The sequence below is a fragment of the Gracilinanus agilis genome, chromosome X, assembly GCF_016433145.1.
Source record: "Gracilinanus agilis isolate LMUSP501 chromosome X, AgileGrace, whole genome shotgun sequence".
In the NCBI taxonomy this organism is placed as follows: domain Eukaryota; kingdom Metazoa; phylum Chordata; class Mammalia; order Didelphimorphia; family Didelphidae; genus Gracilinanus; species Gracilinanus agilis.
Genome location: NC_058136.1, coordinates 54,642,333 through 54,662,921, shown reverse-complemented (window position 1 = coordinate 54,662,921; position 20,589 = coordinate 54,642,333). Strand labels below are relative to the sequence as shown.

General features: G+C 37.3%; 1 protein-coding gene across 1 annotated transcript in view; it reads left to right on the top strand.

Annotated features, from left to right (window-relative positions):
• The window catches only part of DOCK11 (dedicator of cytokinesis 11), a 180,273-nt gene extending 159,939 nt beyond the window's left edge, over nucleotides 1-20,334 (top strand). The window contains exon 54 of the mRNA XM_044682838.1: nucleotides 19,847-20,334. Within this exon, the coding sequence (XP_044538773.1) occupies nucleotides 19,847-19,969 (123 nt within the window). The 3' untranslated portion in view covers nucleotides 19,970-20,334. The remainder of the gene's footprint in view (nucleotides 1-19,846) is intronic.
• The last annotated feature ends 255 nt before the right edge of the window (nucleotides 20,335-20,589 follow it).

The following is a 20,589-nucleotide window of genomic DNA, read 5'->3' as shown; positions in this document are numbered from 1 at the left end:
AGGGGAGAATTAATCCCATCTTCACAATCCCCTCCCCCCCCCCCCCCCCGTGATCTTTGGGAATAGTCTCCCCAATGGATCATTTGACATAATCATTTTGTACCCCTAAAAATCTTCTAACTACAGGTGCATACAATATTGCACTTTCTAAGAGGAAATTATAATAGAGATAAAAGGGAAATAGAAGAGAGAGAAAACAAAACCAATGATTGCTAGGTGCATTGAAAAAAAGCCAATTAGGGGGGCAGTCCCCTTTGGCATAAGAGTTTATATTCAAAATAAATGTGTTCAACCCCCTTCAGTTCAATCAATTGTACCCCAAAGTTCATTCTGGATCTTCAAATGCAGTGTAGGTTTTTGCAGATATCTTTCTCCAAACAGTTCATTTTCTGGATTCAAGGAGTTAGAAAGCTTCTTTCCTTAAAATTTTTCTCAAAATTTTAAATCATGGATTTTATAAAAATATATACAGTGCATTTCTTTTTCTAAATTTAGGGAATTGCACCTCCCAACCTGGAAAGTCCTTAACCTTTCCTCTATTAGAAATCAGGTTACCCAAGGTTGTATTGTTTCCTTTTAATTAATTGGTCTTATTTGATTAGTTGACTTGAAGCTGTTGAATGGTTGAGGATCCACATTGGGAAAGAAGTTCCTCACTGGGGATGCCCCAGAGAGAGATGATCATTTAGGGTAATGGTAATTAATGCTAATGATCTATAAATATACCATGATGACATTTAATAGTAATACAATGTAAATATGGGGTGAAGTTTCAAAAAGTCAAATGTAAAAGATGAATGAGTTGTAGCTTTAGGGCAGTTTTCAAGTAGATTTCAAGATTTTTAGTTGCTTGCAAAAGGTATGAATTAACAGTGTGATGACATTAATCTAGGACAGTGATGGTAAACCTTTGACACACATGTCAGCTCTGATATGCGTAGCCATTTTTGATGGCACGTGGCTGCATACAGAGAAATATGGGGTCGCATGCCAAGGATGAAACAATTGCTGTAGTGTAGTGTAGACACTCTGCGCACTATAGGTGACAATTCTACCTATATTAATTTATCTATTTTGGTTTATTAAATACAGTTATATATTACAATTATACAGTTTTTGTTATTTAAACTATAAATATCACAAAATTATGTTTGTTTTTTGTCAAAGTGACATACCACCCAAGTTATGCTAGGTTTTTTGGTGAATTATGTCACACCAAGCTCAAAAGGTTGCCCATCACTGATCTAGGATGAGGTGATTAAAAACTGTCTTGGAAGGAACTGTGAAGGAACAGAGGATCTTTAGCCTGAAGAAAAAAGGACTTAGATGGGGCTATGTTAAGTCCAACCCCAAATGGCCACATCTGTCATGTAGAAGATGGGTTAGTTATTCTGTCTAGCATCAGGTGGGCCTGGTGAGTAGAAGGGCTGGAAAGGAGGGAAGGGGATAAACCAGTCAAGTCCCTTCATTTTCCAAATCTCCCATCAGAACAGTTATGTGGAGAGGTTTCTGTGGAATCGCTACTCTAAGGCAAAATCCTTTCAGTAAATGAGCCACTGTAATAGAGAAGCAGATCGGAGGTGTCCAGACTGAAGAGCAAAAATAGAAATGATTGCATACACGTAGAGTATTGTCGTAAGGCTTGACAGAGTACGGATAGTAATTTGCATTCAGCTGCTGACCTGTTCTTGAACCCATAATTATTCAAAATGAAAGCAAATGATTCCATGTGCTGAATTCTGACTGGAGACAAGAAAAAATAGTATTTAAAACAAACAGTTTTGTGAAGGGTTTTCCCCCCTAAACATTGATTTTCTTTACAATTCTCTCAGTCCTTTCCCTCTAACTGCCATTGTCAACTCTTTCACATAAGACATGGGACAAATGTTTTGGCCACTGAATACTTCAGGATATCAAAGCATGAGATGTTTTCTACTCCTGGATGCTCTTGTTACTGTGTAGATATAAAAGTTTATCTGAACTTTTATGTTATACACACACACACACACACACACACACACACACACACACACACGTGTGTGTGTGTATGTAGTAGATAGAGAATATGTGATAGTCAATAGATTATGTAGTATTACAGATATTGTGTTGCTTTGAGATAAAATAGCATATATTTTATATCATATCTATTGGTGTATATGTATATAAATGTAATAATGAACATTTATGTAATGCGTTATGGTTTGCAAGCCACTGGAACATTTCTTATCTCATTTGTCCTCACAACTCTGAGGGAACTGAATCCTTGAGGCTCAGGGAGGTTAAATGACTTGCCTAAGGTTGCACAGCTACTAAGTGTCTGTCCTTCTGCCTCCTAATTCAGTACTCTATCCATTCTTATTGGATTCTCAACGGCCCCTTTTTGTTTATAACAGATTTTGGCAAAGCCAGAGGGCAAAAGAACCTAGGTTAACTAAAGGGAAAGGAAATAAGATGGGCTTGGCAAGGGCAACTTTCATCTTTACCACCATCTCACTGTTCATCTATTCCTTTGCCCAAAGTGTGATAAGGCTATGGTTTCAAGTTATCTCAGACTATTTTATAAAGATTTTGACAAAAAAGAGAAAGGGGCCTAAGGAGATATGGATACAGTGATGTGAATGTATCTATCTGTATTCTCCCTAGCTGCAGATGATGGAGGAACACCAACCCTGATCACCCTTGATAGTTGTTATAATTTCTCCTTTCCTTTAACAGTTGTCCAGGGAGGACCCCGAAAGGTTAGATGGATGGATAACCTTTCCAAGTCCAACCTGGGGTTGGATAGATTAATATAGGGCTTTGATTTGCCTTGGATCACATTTGATATCTGACTGTGTTGACTCCCTCCCCAATGGTCATGATATAAAGACCACTCAGAAAGGTACTTGTTAAACTCTCTTTATCTAAATCAGGGAAAGGATAAACAGGACAAGGATTGGGGATTGGAGACCCTATCAACCTAATATCTATAACTAGTTGACAATCAGAACTGGAGGCTATTGATCTAGTAGAAGCTGCAGCTTTATTCTCCACTACACTTCTGGCCCAGCCTGGCCACAGCCAAGCCAGAGAATAGGGACTGCTATTGATGCAGTTGTGTTGGTGATCTTATTCTCTCAGCTTTCTCACTGCCAGTGTTTGGTGATGCACTAGCTCTCACAGTCTTCAGGAAATATTCAGATTTTTCCTACCCTCTTCCTCATAGACCTCCCAGCCTCATCACCCACTCAGAGATTTCCCAGTCCAGAGACCTAGAGAGACCTAGAGACCTAGAAAGACCTAGAAAGACCCCCTCCAAGTGGCTGTCAGGGGTATTTATACTGTCAGGCCAACCAATGTTTGCCCCTGGCTCACAGCACCTGGGAACATTCCGTGTCTTCCAACTGCCTTCCCTGTCATTCAAGGTGGCATCCATCATTTCTCAGGTTATGAATATAACACACATGGGGGAAAAATGAAGCCCTTGAAGGTGAAATGACTTGAAGGTCCTGCCACATAGGGCTCCTAGCTTCCAGTCTTGTGTCATTCCTATTATTGCTCATGGCCCCATTATAAAGTTGAAAATGCCTGCCTAAGGGAAAACCTTGGGTATCCACATATTCAGGGCTGTGCTGGAGCCAGCTCGAACTGGCTTCCTTGAGTCAACTTTTCAGCTACAAACCTCAGCTTGATTTACTGTGCATTCATTATTCTGGACTTAAAAGCCCAGCTGCCTACTCCCCCAGCATACCCTGAATTGCTCTGTAAATACCACTTGGCCTTGAGGCAGCTTGGGAATGAGATCATCACCAGATTGGAGGCCTGATGACTGTAGGCTGATAACAATAATAACTGGCATTATTCTGGATGGCACTTTAAGGTTTGCAAAGTGTTGCATATCCCATTACCTCAGAACACCCCTGCTAAGATGTAAGAAAAATTATCTTTGGGAATGTAACAAACCATTTCATGTTCTCCTTTTAAAGGAAGCCCAAATTACATGAGTCAGCAGGACGTCATGGAGAAGACTGGAAAGGCATGATAGGAGAAGGGCCTTGCTTGACCCCCAGTTTAGCCAGCAGCCCCAACATCATATTGAAATTCCAAAACTAAATAAGAACCAGATGTTTAGGCCATACTGAGAACCAGAAGGTGGATCCGAGACACAAGCTGGTGACCAAAAAATAGAATCAGTAAGGGAGTGTGGTCTGTGGACCTCATTTCCTCAAAGTAGAAAAACCTGTGTTGCCTTTGCTTCCCAGTTGCCTGCTGGTTTAGGCAGAAGAAAGGGAAAAAATAAGCATTTTTTATTAAATGCCTATTCTCATCTGAACCTCAAAATAACTTTTGGAGATGGCTATGATGATGATTTTTATTATTATTATTTTACAGTTGAGGAAACTGACACAGAGGTTGTGATTTGCCCAAGGTCATACATCCAGTAAGTCTCTGAGGCAGGATCTAATCTTGGGTCTTCCTGATTACAGGCCCAGTACTTGATTATCCACTGAACTACTTGCCCACATCGAGGTGTTTATGTGGTTTAATGTCCCAGCATCCATATGACCACAGGGCATCCATGCCTCCACTTCCTTGTTCAGTCAGTCAGTCCCTGTGCTAAGCTTGAGAGCTACCAGAGAATGACCAAAATTTATTTCAATATATTGTTTTCTCTTTGAAACAAAAGGGAATAATCACAGCATTTCACTCTCCTACACATATGGCTTCTGTGATTAGAGAAATGGCAGCTGATTTCCTTTGACTTTTCTGAGCTTGGTTCTTCCAGGTTACACAGATGAGCGTCACTAAGGAGGAAGAGAAAAGGTAGGTGAGGCAAGAATGGGACAGCCACCCTGGGATGGCTTTGGGGAAGAAAATGCAGAAATCGGGTAGAGAATAAGTGAGGCTCCCATGGCCATCTTCCTAGCTCTATTCAACCTTCTTCTTGTGGTCCTGTGCCCTTCATCATCACTAGCTCTGAATAGTTCAGGTCCCAACTTGCCCCAAGGATATGGGTGAACTTAGCTATGATTCCCGGATCCAGTTATGATTGCAGAATAAAGAGCTATAGCCAGGCCCCAGAGTTTTACCCAACCGCCCCTCACCCCACCCTGGCCTGGGTGCCCAGTACATTGATTTACTTTTTCTACTGTTACATAGAAGGGAGGGCGAGGAAGCTAGTTCCTAACTCCTAGGTTGTTCTTCACCTGTGTATTTTCTCCCTGTAGTTATTTAGCAAAATTTCCCCAACTTTGATAGCAAGCTCATCTGCTCCTTAGTATTAGAACTCTTATTTATTAAAATCAATCAAAGAGTAAGTGACCACACAAGTCCCCAAAACATGATATTTGCATAATTCAGGCTGGTCTTCTAGCTCAGGTCCTGGAAAGCTGTCTTTGTGTCTTGACAGTGATATTCCCTGCAGGTCAGCCATCATTATAAATAAGAAGTGACTTGTGCAGGAACTCAGTTAAGAACAAATCCAAAGAAAGTTAGCACCCCTGAGAGTCATCTGTTTACTCTCAAACAAGGAGCATTACAGTCACTGGGAGGATAAGGAGACAGGACTAGATTTTTAAAAGTAGCTGAGCAACAAGCAGAATTCAGTCATAAAAGAGCTGTCAAAAGAAAGCATCTTCTGCTCTTTATATATTTTCAGAGGATCTAAAGTAGAAAGGATCTCCAATCTGAAAATGTAAGAAAATATTTTTTCAGAGACAAGCCATTCTTTTTTGTTGAGATGTGAAATCCTTCTTGCCTGGATTCGGGGAAACTTGCAATAAAGAAGCAGGGGACGACAGTGCCTTCTCAGAATGCTTCCGAGATCTGTGCATCAAGCAGCCAGCACTATAGGATTCTGTCAGTGAATAATCCGTGCTCCTCTTAGGGGGAGGTCAGTGTTAGTCAAGCACCAGCTCTGCAGCTCAGTGAGATGTTGATGGCCCTGAAGATGACCATCTAGTGTTTGGAGATCTCTCTGGTACTGGGGGCATTGTACTTCCTGTAAGATTGAGAATTGGCCCTATGGCACCATTCATTCTAGAGGTGGCCTCCGAGTAGTTCTGCCCCTTATTACCTGTGGGACTGAGTCAGTGCCCTCGCTGGCCCCCATTTACCTCACCTGTGCAAAACCCAAAGCTCTAAAGCTGTGACTCTCCAAGTCTTTCCCTCCCTTTCTTTCTCCTCCCCCCAACACCCACCCAGAACTTCTCTAGTAAAAGAAACCAAAATGCAAAGTCATCAGTATTAATGCTTGTTATTCTCTGTACTGCAGGAAGAGACTGCAATGAACTAAAATGAGGTTTGGGGATTATCGGAGGGTTCCAATGATCCTTGGTATCCCTGTCAGCCATTCCCAGAGAGATATCTGCATTCATTAAAAATAAAAGTTGATGGCAAGCTCAGATTGCTGCAGTTGAAGAATCTTTTAGCGAAAGAAGTCCCTCAATAATGCACGTATTTTTTCAGTATGGGTCCTAAGATTTAATAGAAGGAAATAAAACAGAAGGTGGAAAACAAGCTCATATTTAATGGAATAGGGACTAGACCTGTTATTTTTTCATTGGAATAAAGAACTCATGGGTGGAGAAACTGCCAATTCAGGAAGGCACCTTGTATGCAATTGATAGTGTTAGAGAGTTGCCTTAGAATACTGAGAGAGGATAAGTGATTTGCCAAGGATCTCATAGCTAAGATGTGTCAAAAGGTGGTACTTGAACTCTGGACTTCAAGGCTTTCAGACCATCTCACTATATGCCACACTCTGCAGTGTTAATAAGAAAAATGCAGAAAATCAATCCAAGTAGCCAGTTTCATTGGATAGAAAGCAGAACCTAACATCAGAAAGACCCAAGTTCAAATTTGTCCTAAGACACTGATTAGCTTTGGGATTTTGATCAAGAAAGACTTTTAATCTCTTCCTTAAGTATCTTCTCTATAAAACAGGGATAATAGCACTTACCTTCCAAAGTTGTTGCGAGGACAAAATGAGGTGTTTGTGAAGCATTTTGTAAACTACAAAAATCCAAAATAGATGAAAGCTTTTACTTTTACCAAGATGGAGGGCATATTAATAGGTGGCTTTTGGTCATTGATAAGGTTGAATTGATTGCCCATGCCTAGCCCTAGTTTCTCAAAAGGGTCAACGACAAATCTGTAACTGTGCTCCCAAGCAGGACTATCACTACCTGATTGCCTTCTAGAATTCCATCAGAATTTGTTTCCCCATTTGTATTGCCCAGAAGAGAATCCAGTCATCTGGTTCTTTTTACTTTGTGTAGAAAGTATGCTCAGCCCAGCTAGGAAGAGTAATTTACTAGTGCAGGCAGTATCCCTTTGTTTCTCATTTCCACCTGAGACACATGTTCTTGGCACCCAACCAGAAAGGCAAATCAATAAATAACAGGTTGTGAGAACTATGGATTTAGAAGATAGTACTCTGTGTTAAGAGAGCAGGGCATTGGAAATTAGAAATTTTTATTAAAAGGATCATATTAGGAGTGTGCCAGTTTGGTCCATCTTGTGATTTACTATCAGGAAGATTTTGGTATGTAAAAGGTTGAAATAAGTTGTATTCCTTTTACAACTACCATATCAGGGTCTGAAAATTCTTGATATCAGCCTATTGAAATGTTTCCTTTCCTCAAAAAAAATTGGTAGAATTCAGAATTGGAAGTCTAAATATTCAGTAGATTGCAGCAAACTTCAAAATACTTTATTTCAGAAACAAGCCCCAATTTTATCCAATTTGTTGGAAAACCTGGTGTATTATATGGTTCAGGCCAAGTGCTGACTCACATTTACACAGTTTTCCAGTTATCAAAGCAATTGGCTTTCTTTTATATATATAAATTTTATTATCTGTTTCCTATGTAACTGCTTCCCCTCCCTTCCTAAAGGACCATCCTTTAAAACCAAATAAATAAATTTCAGAAAAACCAATACAGATGTCTGACATATAACATTTCACACCCATAGTCCCCCACCTCTGCAGAAAAGGAATTTGACCAGTTCTTTTATTATGTATTTGGGAGATGGGGGAGGGGTTTTGCTATAAAGACATTATATTTTATCAATCATAGGTAATAACAAATGTCTATATAAGTTTTCTGAAGTTATATGATCTGTTTCTCCCTCCATCACATCCCTCCTCCCTCCCAGAGATGGCAAGCAATTTGATCTAGGTTGTACATGTATTATCAGGCAAAGCATATTTCCATATTGTTTGCTTTAGTAAGAGAATGATCATATAAAACCAAAACCCCAAATAAACTAAAATGAAAAATCATATCCTTTGATCTGAATTCCGACTCCAACAGTTCTTTCTCTGGAGGTGGATAGCATTCTTTGTCCTAAGATTGTCATGGATCATTGTATTGCTGAGAGGAGCTAAATCTATCACAGTTGATCATTCTACTACACTGCTGTTACTGTGTACAATGTTCTTCTGGTTCTGTTTATTTTGCTCTGCATCAGTTCATTATAATCTTTCCATCTCTTCTGAAATCATCCTGTTCATCTTTTCTTACAGCATAAAAGTATTCCATCACCATTATATACCACTATTTGTTCATCCATTCCCCAATTGGTGGACGTCCCCTCATTTTCCAACTCTTTGCCACCACAAAAAGAGTAGCTATATATTTTTGTACAAATACATCCTTTCCCCTTTTTAAAAATTTCTTTGGGATATAGACCCAGTAGTGGTATCACTGGATCAGAGTATGCATTGTTTTGTAGCCCATTGAGCATAATTCCAAATTGCCCTCCAGAATGGTCGAATCAATTCACAACTCCACCAGCAATGCATTAGTGTCCCAATTTTGCCACATCTCCTCCCAACATTTATCACTTTACTGTTGTATTGGCCAATCTGATAGGTATGAGGTGCTACCTCAGAGTCGTTTAAATTTGCATTTCTGTAATCAAGAGGGGTTTAGAACATTTTCCATATGATTATTCATAACTTTGATTTCTTCTCCTGAAAATTACTTATCCATATCCTTTGACCATTTGTCACTTGGGGAATAGATTATATTCTTACAAATTTGTCTTAGTTCTCTATATATTTGAGAAATAAGACCTTTATCAGAGAGAAATTTGTTATAAAAATTTTTTCCCAGTTTGCTGTTTCTCTTCTAACCTTGGTTACATTGGTTTGAAATTTAATATAGTCAAAATTATTCATTTTACATCTTGTAATGTTCTCTATCTCTTGTTTGGTCATAAGTTCTTCTCCATAGACTTGACAGGTAAACTATTTTATGTTCCCTTAATTTACTTACAGTATCATCCTTTATATCTAAGTCATATACCTATTTTGACCTTATCTTAAATAGGGTGTGAGATATTGACCTATACCTAATTTTCACCATGCCATTTTCCAGTTTTCCCAACAATTTTTGTTAAATAATGAATTCTTATCCCCAAAGCTGGGGTCTTTGGGTTTGTCAGACACTAGATTGCTGAGGTCATTTACTCCTAATCTATTCCATTGATGCAGCATTCTATTTCTTAGCCAGTACTAGACTATTTTGATGATTACTGCTTTTATAGTACAATTGGAAAGAGTTGCCTTAGAAACAGACTGACAGATGAGCATTTCCTTCCTTCGACCCCTTCTTTAAAAAGTTTGCTCATCACTGGTCTTGAGTGATTTTAAATGGTATTTCTCTTTCTAACTCTTGCTGCTGGACTTTGTTGGTAATATATAGAAATGCTGATGATTTATGTGGGTTTATTTTGTATCCCACAACTTTGCTAAAGTTATTATTTCCATTAGCTTTTTAGTTGATTTTCTAGGATTCTCTAAATATACCATTATATCATCTACAAAGAGTGATGGTTTAGTTTCCTCATTGCCTACTTTGATCCCTTCAATTTCTTTTTCTTCTATAATTGCTACTGCTAGTGTTTCTAGTACAATACTAAATAATAGAGGTGATAATGGGCATCCTTGTTTCACTCCTGATCTTTTTGGGAAGGCTTCTAACTTATCCCCATTGCAGATGATACTTGCTGATGGTTTTAAATAAATACTACTTATTATTTTGAGGAAAGGCTCATTTATTCCTATGCCTTTCTAGTATTTTTAATAGGAATGGATGTTGTGTTTTGTCAAAGGCCTTTTCTGCATCTATTGAGATAATCATGTGATTTCTGTTAGTTTGGTTATTGATGTGGTCAGTTATGCTGATAGCTTTCCTAATATTAAACCATCTTTACATTGGTATACAGTGGTATAAATGCCACCTGGAAATAGTGAATAATCCTTGTGATATATTGCTTTAGTCTTTTTGCTAGAATTTTATTTAAGATTTTTGCATCAATACTCATTAAGAAAATTGGTCTGCAATTTTCTTTCTCTGCTTTTGGTCTTCTTGACTTGGGTATCAGCACCATATATGTGTCACAAAAAGAGTCTGGTAGGACTCCTTTGCTTATTTTGCCAAATAGTTTCTATAGTATTGGGATTAATTGTTCTTTAAATGTTTGATAGAATTCACTTGTAAATCTATCTGGCCCTGGGACTCTTAGGAAGTTCATTGATAGCTCGTTCAATTTCTTTTTTTCTGAGATGGGATTATTTAAGTATTCTATTTCCTTTTTTTTGTTAATCAGGGCAATTTATATTTTTGTAAATAGCCATCTATTTCACGTAGATTGTCAGATTTACTATCATATAATTGGGCAAAATAGCTCCTTATTATTGTTTTAATTTCCTCCTCATGGAAGGTGACTTCACCCTTTTCAGTTTTGATACTGGTAATTTGATTCTCTAATTTCCTTTTTTTAATCAAAGTAACCAATGTTTTATTTTATTTTTCTAGAACCAACTCCTAGTCTTATTTATTAGTTCAATAGTTCTTTTACTTTCAGTTTTATTAATTTCTCCTTTGATTTTTAGGATTTCCAATTTAGTCTTTAGTTGGGATTTTTAATTTGTTCTTTTTCTAGTTTTTTTAGTTGTATACCCAATTCATTGATCTGCTTTTTCTCTGGTTTATTGATATAAATATTCAGGGACATAAATTTCCCCATGAGTACTGCTTTAGCTGTATGCCATACATTTTGATATGTTGTCTCCTCATTATCATTCTCTTTAATGAAAATCAGTGATTGTATGATTTGTTTTGAAGAATTAAATAACTTAGTTTCCATTTAATTTATAATTTGCTTTTTCATGAACCCTTATTTATTATAATTTTTATTGCATTATGACCTAGAAAAGTTGTATTTATTATTTCTGCTTTTCTGCATTTGGTTGTGAAATTTTTATGTCCTTAGTACTTGGTCAATTTTTGTATATGTGCCATGTGCTGCTAAAAAGAAAGAATATTCCTTTTTATTCCTATTCACTTTACTCCTGATATCTATTAAATCTAACTTTTCTAAAATTTCATTCACTTCCTTGACTTCTTTCTTGTTTATTTTTTGGTTAGATTTATCTAGTTCCAATAGGGGAAGGGTGAGTTCCCCAGTATTATAGTTTTACTGTCTATTTCCTCCTTAAGCTCCTTTAGTTTCTCTTTTAAAAATTTTGACATTATACTATTTGGTACTGATGTTATTTCATTGTCTATACTCCTTTTATCAAGATAAAGTTATTTTCCTTATCCTTTTTAATCAAATCAATATTTGCTTCAGGTTTGTCTGAAAATCATTATTGCTATTCCTGCTTTTTTTTTTTAATTTCAGTTGAAGCCCAACTGATTGTGCTCCAATCCCCTTACTTTTACTCTGTGTCTACCTGCCTTGAATGTGTTTCTTATAAACAGCATATGGTAGGATTCTGGTTTTCAATCTACTCTGCTATTCGTTTCTTTTTTATGTGTGAGTTCAGCCCATTTACATTCATAGTTATGATTACCATCTTTGTATTCCCCTCTGACCTATTTTCCCCTTTTAATCCTGCACTTTTTCCTTTCACTCTGTTCCTCCACCCCAATGAAATAGACCCTCTCTCCCTATCTTTCGAGTTTTTTTCTGCAAGAGAGTAACTTCATTCTGTCCCCTTGTTGGTTCTGTGACCACTCTAGTATGTTTTGAGGTGCTATTTTAAGGTTGATTTGAGAGGATTCTCTGATTGATTCTAGTTTTCTGTGCTGGTACTCAGCCATCTTGGATCCACTATGTATTTGTTTTAAAAGCAATCTCAAAGTTTTAGTCATAGCAGTATCAACTGGAAAAACAAGTAGTCATTTGCGTTTATGTGTGGAAAAACCTGCCTCCCTTGCACTATTTATTTAGAAGCAAATAATGATGTGTATGAGGGGAGAGGATGGGGATGGAGTGAGGTTTTTTTTAAAAAACCACTCCTTACTTTATTACCATAACAGTTTCTAGTTGGCTTCTCAAGTGTTGCTGATAACCTTCCCTCTCCTATTTTGTTCCCCATAGCTGTCCCTACTACTATTTTCTCTCTCCCTCCCCCACTGAGCAAGTAAATTGAAAAACAAAAGTAAAAACTTAAATATATGTGTACATAGCCTAGAAAAAGATCCCCACATTGGCCGAGGTTGAATATGTGTTTCTGCAATATTACGTCATTTCCACTATGTTGGAAGGTGAGCAGTATGCTTTATCTTTATTCTTTCAAACTTACTCATTGATTAGAGTTCTAGAATCTTACAAAGTTGTTTTCTCTATAGTGTTATTATCATTATATGGATCGTTGTAGTTTTGTTCATTGGCTCTGAATCCATTTACAGAGGTCTTCCCAGTTTCCTGTGGAATGGTTCTTTTTATCATCATAATGACATTCCTTAAATTCATATACCACATTTTAAGTATTCCTAATAAGAAACTTCTTTACTTTTTTCAGCTTTGGCTACCACAAGACCTACTAGAAACAACTTTCTTTACATCAAGATTCCTTCTTTCTTTGATGTTTTCTACTTTACAATGATTTATTTCAGAAATAAGAACCCACATTTTACTAACTTTGTCACAGGACCTCTAGTGTACTATGTGATTTAGACAAGTTACTAGCTCACTTTTGTTGGTCAGTGGTTTCAGCTGAATCTCTTTGTTACTCCATTTGGGGTCTTTGTGGCAAAGATACTAGAGTGGTTTGCATTTCTCCATAGCTCACATTTACCTTGATCTTTTAAACATACAGAGTAGTTTGCTTTTTAAAAATATGTTTGACATATTTTAGTAGTACCTTGTTTTTATCTCAGTTGTTTTGAATAAAACCCCAAGAGACAGGATTGTAGGTATGAAAAATCAGTTTATTGACTAGGCTATCAATAATGAAAAAAAGTAATGGTCAGTGATCTCTCTCAGTAACCAAAGACCATGATGCAGGGTCTTGGTTCGTCATTTTTTAAAAAGTGTTTACCTTCTGTCTTAGAATCATTGCTAAGTATTGGTTCCAAGGCAGAATAACAGATAAGGGCTTAGCAATAGGGGCTAAGTGACTTGCCCAGGATCACATAGGAAGTATCTGATGCCAGATTTGAACCTAGGACCTCCATTCCTGGCTCTCTATTCATTGTGCCACCTAGCTGCCTGGCCTTGGTTCATCTTAAACACACCTGCTGCCTTCCTGACAGCTCATTATTGGGCTCTCCCCTAGGAAGAAAAAGTCAGCTGTACTTGACAGGTACTTCATGAGGAGGGGGCCTAAAAGCTTTCAGCCTCTCCCCAGTCCTCATGTCTTTTTGAAGGAGTGAAGTCAGCTGAAAAAAATAGCCTGGTTATAAAATTTCAGCAGCCCCCATGAATCTGGGGGTGGAGCTAATTCTGCTCTGGTGGGGTTTCACTTTGATGAGCCCAAGTTGCCCCAGACCTCAATAAGAGGGACCAAGGGCAGAAGCTCATCACTTTGGGGAGGATCTGATTAAAGTTAGGTCTCCTTTACAAAGTGAAAAGACTTGGAGTCCCCGTTGGGTGAGGCAAATACTTTAGAGTACGAATACAATGATATTCTTAGGACTGTACAGGGAAGGGCATCTTTTTTAAAGCCTTACCTTATGTCACAGAATTGAAACTAAGTATTAGTTCCAAGGCAAAGGAGCGGTTAAGGGCTAAGCCAATGGGGATGGGATATTTAGCTTACCCAGGACCACACAGGTAGGAAGTGTCTGAGGCCAGATTTGAGCCTTGGACCTACCATCTTGGCTCTCTATCCATTGAGTCATCTAACTGGAAAGAAGGGCATTTTTTTAAGTGTGAGGGATGGCCTTGTGTCAGAGAAGGCAATATTACAAATTGATATTAATAGTTTAATGATACAATATTAAATTTAATTTTCTTCACCTACAATTCCCAATATGTCTTGCCCCCTACCCTTGCAGATAGCCCTCCCTTTATAACAAAGCACAAAAAAGACTTTAGTAAAACTAGCCAAAACATGGAGATATGTTTTGCATGATCGCCTCTGTAAAATGGATATTGTATTTCTTGCCGTCTCACTGAGTGAGGGAAATGGGGTGATGGGTAGGAGGGAGGAAGAGAATTCAGAACTGAAAATAAAAATGTTTTAAAATTTAGCTTTAAAAATGTCCCAAGCAAAGAACTCCATTGTTCTACCTCCATTGGCTCCTACTTCTGTAAAGAAAGGAGAAGAGGTTCTTTTTTCATATTTCTTCTTTGGGGAATACTGGGTCATCATGACCCAGAATTCATTTTCACTAGTTTGCTTGTTCCTTCCATTTGTGTTATTGTGCTCATGCATGTCGTTTCCCTGAGGCTGTGGATTTTATTTTCCACCAATTTATTGAAGTCTTCCAATGCATCTCTGTGTTAATCTTTATTTCAGCTGTTCTTACAGTACAGTAATATTCCATGACAGTTTATGTACTAGAGCTTGTTTAGCTATTCCTCGGTATGGGCTTCTCCATAGTTTTCAAAGCTCTGCTATTTACAAAAAGTGCTATTCTGAATAAACGGGCATATGGAATGATTTTCTATTTGTCATTAACCCTCTTGGGTTTACATACTACCTAACTGAGGAATCTCCAACAAATGGTATGATGGACAGAGTTGTTCATTTCTTAGTAAAATGTTTCTTCAGAATGGCTGCATCATTTCATAGTTCAACCAGCAGTTCCATAGCCATTCCAACAGGGCCTGTTCCCATATTTTGTCATTATGAATTTTCTGGGTGTGAGCTAACATTTCTGGAACTCTAACAAATAACAATAAAGGGAGTATTCTTTTTTATTGCTGTGATTTTGGAGAAAACTTCTAGTGTTTCCCCTTCATACAAAAACCTTTTAAGATCATATTTGAAATTATTTTTATAACTGTAGTTTATAATTTTATTTGCATAAATTAGCCTATACTTTGTTAAAAGCTTTTCAAAAACATCTATTGGTATAATTGGGGGCAGTTAAGTGACAAAATTCATTGAGCACCAGGCCAGAAGTCAGGAAGACAGAGTTCAAATCAGACACCAGCTTTGTGACCCCTGGGCAAGTCACTTGACCTTTTGCCTCAGTTTCCTCATCTGTAAATTGAGCTGGAGAAGGAAATGGCAAACCACTCCAGTATCTCTGTCAAGAAAACCTCAAATGGACTCACAAAGAATCAGATATGAGTGAAAACAACTGAACAAAAGAATTCATGTAATCCTGTGATATAAGATGGGGGTTTTTTGTTCTTAATATAATGTGTTTATTGTTTTTTTAATGTTCATATATCCTTGCATCTCTGGTATAAATCCAAATTAAATGTAGTGTCATTTTAAAAAATAAATTGCCATAATATTTTAGCTAGGATATTATTTAAAATATTTGAACTGATACGTTACTGATATTTGTTTATAATTCACTTTCTTTGCTTTAGCCTTCCCCGCTTTAGGCACTAGAACTATATTTGTTTCACAAAAGGTATTGGGCAGTGTTTACTTTTTCATTTTTTGAGAATAATTATGTGCTATTACAGGCTTTAATTTTTCAGTAAGAGTTTGATAGAAATTTGGTGTAAATCTACCTGGATTGGCCTTTTTGTTTATCTTTGAGAAAACTTTTATAAATAGTTCAATTTTATTTCCTGAAATTGGATTATTTAATATACCTATTTGGTATTCTGTTAATTTAAACATTTTTTTTGCTTTTGTAGCTAATCATTTATTTTTGTGCATTATAGAATTCTGCAGAATAGGTTCTGATAATTTTTAAAGTTTTTTCTGTTTTGTGATTTAATGTTTTTATTTTTTCTTCTTTTTAATCAGGTTGACCAAAGGTTTATCAATTTTGTTTTTTCAAAGAATCAAGTTTTAGGGATCACTTCGTCTTTTGGCTTCCTTTACCTTTAATTTTTAAGATTTCCTATTTTTTGCTTATTTGTTGGTGTTCTGTTTCTAAAATTGTATATTTAGTTCATTTGCCCCTCTTCCTATTCTTTTAATGTATATTTTCATGGATATAACAGTTCTCTAAGGATAGAATTAGCTACAGCTCAGAATTCTTGACATCCTTTCTCATCGTCTTATGTCTAATTATTGTCTCCGTATATACACATTGTTGAAGATGTCATTATGTCTCTGTCTTTCTATTTGTGGTCTATAAAAGATATATTTAGTGTTTCTGCTTTTTCACATTTTTAATTGTTCTGTAACCTGGTACAAGTTCTCTTTGGAAAGTACATTTAGAAATAGGTATATTATCTTTGCATGTTCCAGTTTATAGATACTGTGTCTTTTCACCCTAACTTTCCCCAATAGTTTCTTCATCTCTTCCCCCTACTCTTTTGCTTTTCTTTCAGTTAGATTTCTCTGGCTCTGAAAATTGAACATTAAAGTCTTTTATGAATATTGTCCTACTATCAACATAATTTTGCAATTTGATAAACTTTTCCATTATGACTTGAGGTGGTATGACATTTGATTCATATATATCTTATTATTGATAATAGTTCAGTGTCTATTCATAATAATTTCCTTATCTCTTGATATTTTGAATTTCAATTTTGCTTTTTAAATGTTTCTCATTTTCACCAGTTATTTATATACAAAACCATTTGTCTATTCTTTCATTTGATTAGGTTATTTAGTTCGCTCACTGGTTATAATTATTAGTCTTTTGTTTTGTTCTGCTTCAGTGTTACTACTTTAAAATTTATATTCCCTTTCCAAAATTCTTAGTTCCTCTTTAATTCCTTTGATTTTAAAATCTTCCCCAAAATTCCCCCCCCTATCTTATTTGCCTATCCTGCCCTTATTTGGGGAGTTTTACTTCGATTATTGGTTGTTCTTTAATTTATTCACTTTTCTGTATCCCTTATGTATTTTTCCTATCAATTAAGCAGTTTGAAATCCACCTCCTTCATTCTTTTCTCCCAACTTCTGTTTTGTATTTCTTAGTTGTTCTTTAAAGCTGGGTCTCTTTCCAGAAAGCTTTGCTTTGTTCTTTTAACTATTCTTTGTCCTTTCCTTTCTTATCTGATTAATCACTTAGATCTTTATTATTACTTTTTAAATCTCTCTCCGATCTTTGTGGGGTGGATTTGAGCTCCTTCAAAGAAGAGGGGGCCAGTGCATAACTTACCCGTCCAAGCAGGATTTGTTGGAGGATGATAGCTTAGCTAGCCAAGGACCCAGGATGTGAGTACCTCGTAGGCCATGGATGGTTTCTTATGGTTGTCCCATCTTGTCTGTGAAAGGTGAATCCTCAGAAGAGTGCTGTTTGGAACCTAAGAAAGAAAAGGAGAGAGTTTCACTTAGCCAAGCCTCACTTCATTAGCTAACTCAGAAGATACAAGAACACTGACTGGTCAAGGGAACACGGGATTAAGATTGCAGACAGTTCCTAAATTATACTTTCTATTTAACTTTTGTATTTATTATATATATTCTGTAATATATTTGTGCATGAAATTTCTGTCCCTCCCCCTTGAATGTTATTTAGCTCCTTCAGAGTAAGGATTATGTGTTTTGTATCTTAATAAGTGCTTACTGATTGGCAGATGATAGATTTCTCTATCGGGCCCCTCAGGCCTTGGAACATATTCAGTGACCTCAGCTGTGGTAGGTAGAGGGAGGGTAATTGGGGCTAGTCTCTCATACTGAGCCTAAGGATGATCCACAATCGGTAACTTTAGGGGAACACTGATATGGCCACAGGAGCTTCCCAACCCCAGAAGGAGCTAGTCAATACCTAAACATGGGAAAAGACTAGAACAGCAAACCCAGGCAGAGTTCTTGCTAAAGTTACTTAGGGAAAACAATTACTGTTGACTTTTTAAGCCTGCAGGATTTACAAGTGGCTCCACTTCGAAGAAAAACATTAAGTTGTACGTTTGGAGGAAAAGAATCCCAATAACCCATATTTAATAGTACTATTTCTTATTACAAAGGAGGGAAAGATGGCAGGGAAGGCCATGTGGCGCAAGCAACACTAGGACCTTAGTCTCATCAGAATTGGCTTCAAGAGGGACCAACACACACAAAGAAGGCCTGACTGGAGGGAAGGTGGACTGGGGGAGGCAGTGGTCGAAAGTAAAACACCTGAGAGGAGGAATAAGCTTCAAAGAGATAGCAAGATAAACAGGGGGAAAGCAGGATGGAGGAAAATATGCAAGTAATTATCCTAAATTTTAATGTGAATGGGGTGAACTTGCTCATAAAATGGAAGGGGATAGGGGAATGGATTAAAAACCGTAATCCTACAAATATGCTGTTTACAAGAAGCACATTTGAAGCAGAGACACACACAAAGTAAAGGGAAGGGGCTTGAGCAGAATCTATTTTATTTCAGCAGAAGTAAACAGAGCAGGGAAATGACTAAGGGGTACCAAAGACAATGAAGTAATATCAATACTACCCACATATGCACCAAATGGTATACATCATCAAAACAAAATCTGACAGGAAAAGTTAGGAGGAAATAAGACAGTAAACCTGTACCAGACACCTAGAGCCAGATGGATACCTAGAAAGACACAGAGACCCTGAGAGAAAGGCATAGACAAAACAATTCCTACATAGACAACTAGAGAGAGAATTACAGATGGGAGGACAGAGGGGCAGCCAGCCAGTCTACCCTCTGTCTGAGTGTCAGTCTCTTTCGGGGTGTGTCTCTATCTGCTTTTCTAGGTGTCTGTCCATCTTTAGATGCCTATCTATATCCATCCATCTATCTCTCTTTCTCTATAGGTGTCTACCTATCTCTTGATGTTTCTGTCTCACTCTCGGTGTCTTTCTCTTTAGCTGTCTGTCTGTATCTCATCTCTAGGTGTCCATCTATCTCTGTGTCTGGCTGTCTCTCTAGGTGTCTACACCTATCTATCATTTCTCTTTCCCCGTATTGCTAAAAGAGGTTTTTGTTACTAATAATAATTTTCTGCATCATTTGATAATAGCTTACAAAGCATGATGAATTGTAAAAAAAAATGCACTTAGGACTCCGTCTTCATTGGCTATTTTCTTGGAAAACTCAAAAGTATTTTCAATTCATATTCTATGAATCTTCAACCCTACCTTTATAAGGAAGGACAGGACCGTACATTATCCAGCACGCCCAGAATTCCTTTCAGTAGAATAATACTACATCTGTTGCCTAAAGTTTGTTTGTTGTATTCACAAGTTAAGTTTACACTCTAATTGGAGACCACCATTCTTGCTTAAAGCATTTGTTGGAAACAGTGAGAAACTGCTATTTTCCTACCTTATTCCAGCAAATTTCCATTGAGTTGAACCTAAGAAAACCAAGTCACACTTTTCTTAATGAATAACCAATTTTTTTTTGCTTTTTTACTATGCTGCCTTTGCAACTCAGCTCTGAGGACTCAAGTGGGTAATGTTACACTTTGTCATCTGCCTGCTGTCAGTGATGAGTTCAAATGATTTCATGTTCACATTCTTTTTCAACAATGGCTACTTTGCATAACACCTAATATGTGTGGATTTCTTGTGTTTTAGATGTTTGAAGAAGACACAATGCACTCTCCCTGGATGAACAACACATTACACGTATTCTGTGCTATCAGTGGAACATCAGGTGATGGAGGCTATGGCTCCCCAAGATACATGGCAGAAGTATGAGGAACGATGGACATAACATTAACCTAGACTGCCCTTTCGTGGGTATTTCTGGAACAGTGCAGATGTTAGAGGGAAGGTTTGATATCCATGGAGTATTTCTTCTGACTACCAACAGCCCACACTGTCAGGCTCTCAGACAGGGCGCTCACTTACTGGCAATACTTAAGAAATGTGGAAGTGCCTGCAAAATGCACCACTGCGCTTGTTTTCTATTTTTTTTTTGTTAAACCTGTATATCAGAGAGCAGAGCTTGGGCAAATGAATTCAGCTTGCTTAATTACAGCTCCAAATTGTAACGGTACTATGTAAAGTTGTACAATGGGATATAATAAAAGGTGAAACATTTGTAATTTGAAGTCAAAAAATATTACTGTGTCTTCTATTGTCACAGTAGTCCTTGGGGAAAGAGATCCTATGATTTTCTTAAAACAAATGGAAGAAAGAAAACACTTCAATTGGGCTAACTATTTGTACTCTCGTCTTCAAGGGCACTTTGATTAGCTGAACCAAGAGGCTGGTGTCTTCCAGTGGTAACCAGGAACCTACAGAATGACAACTCCCCAGCTAAGGGATGTGGGGAGAAAATAACAGACCTTCATAACCTGAAGTTGCTCTGAGCA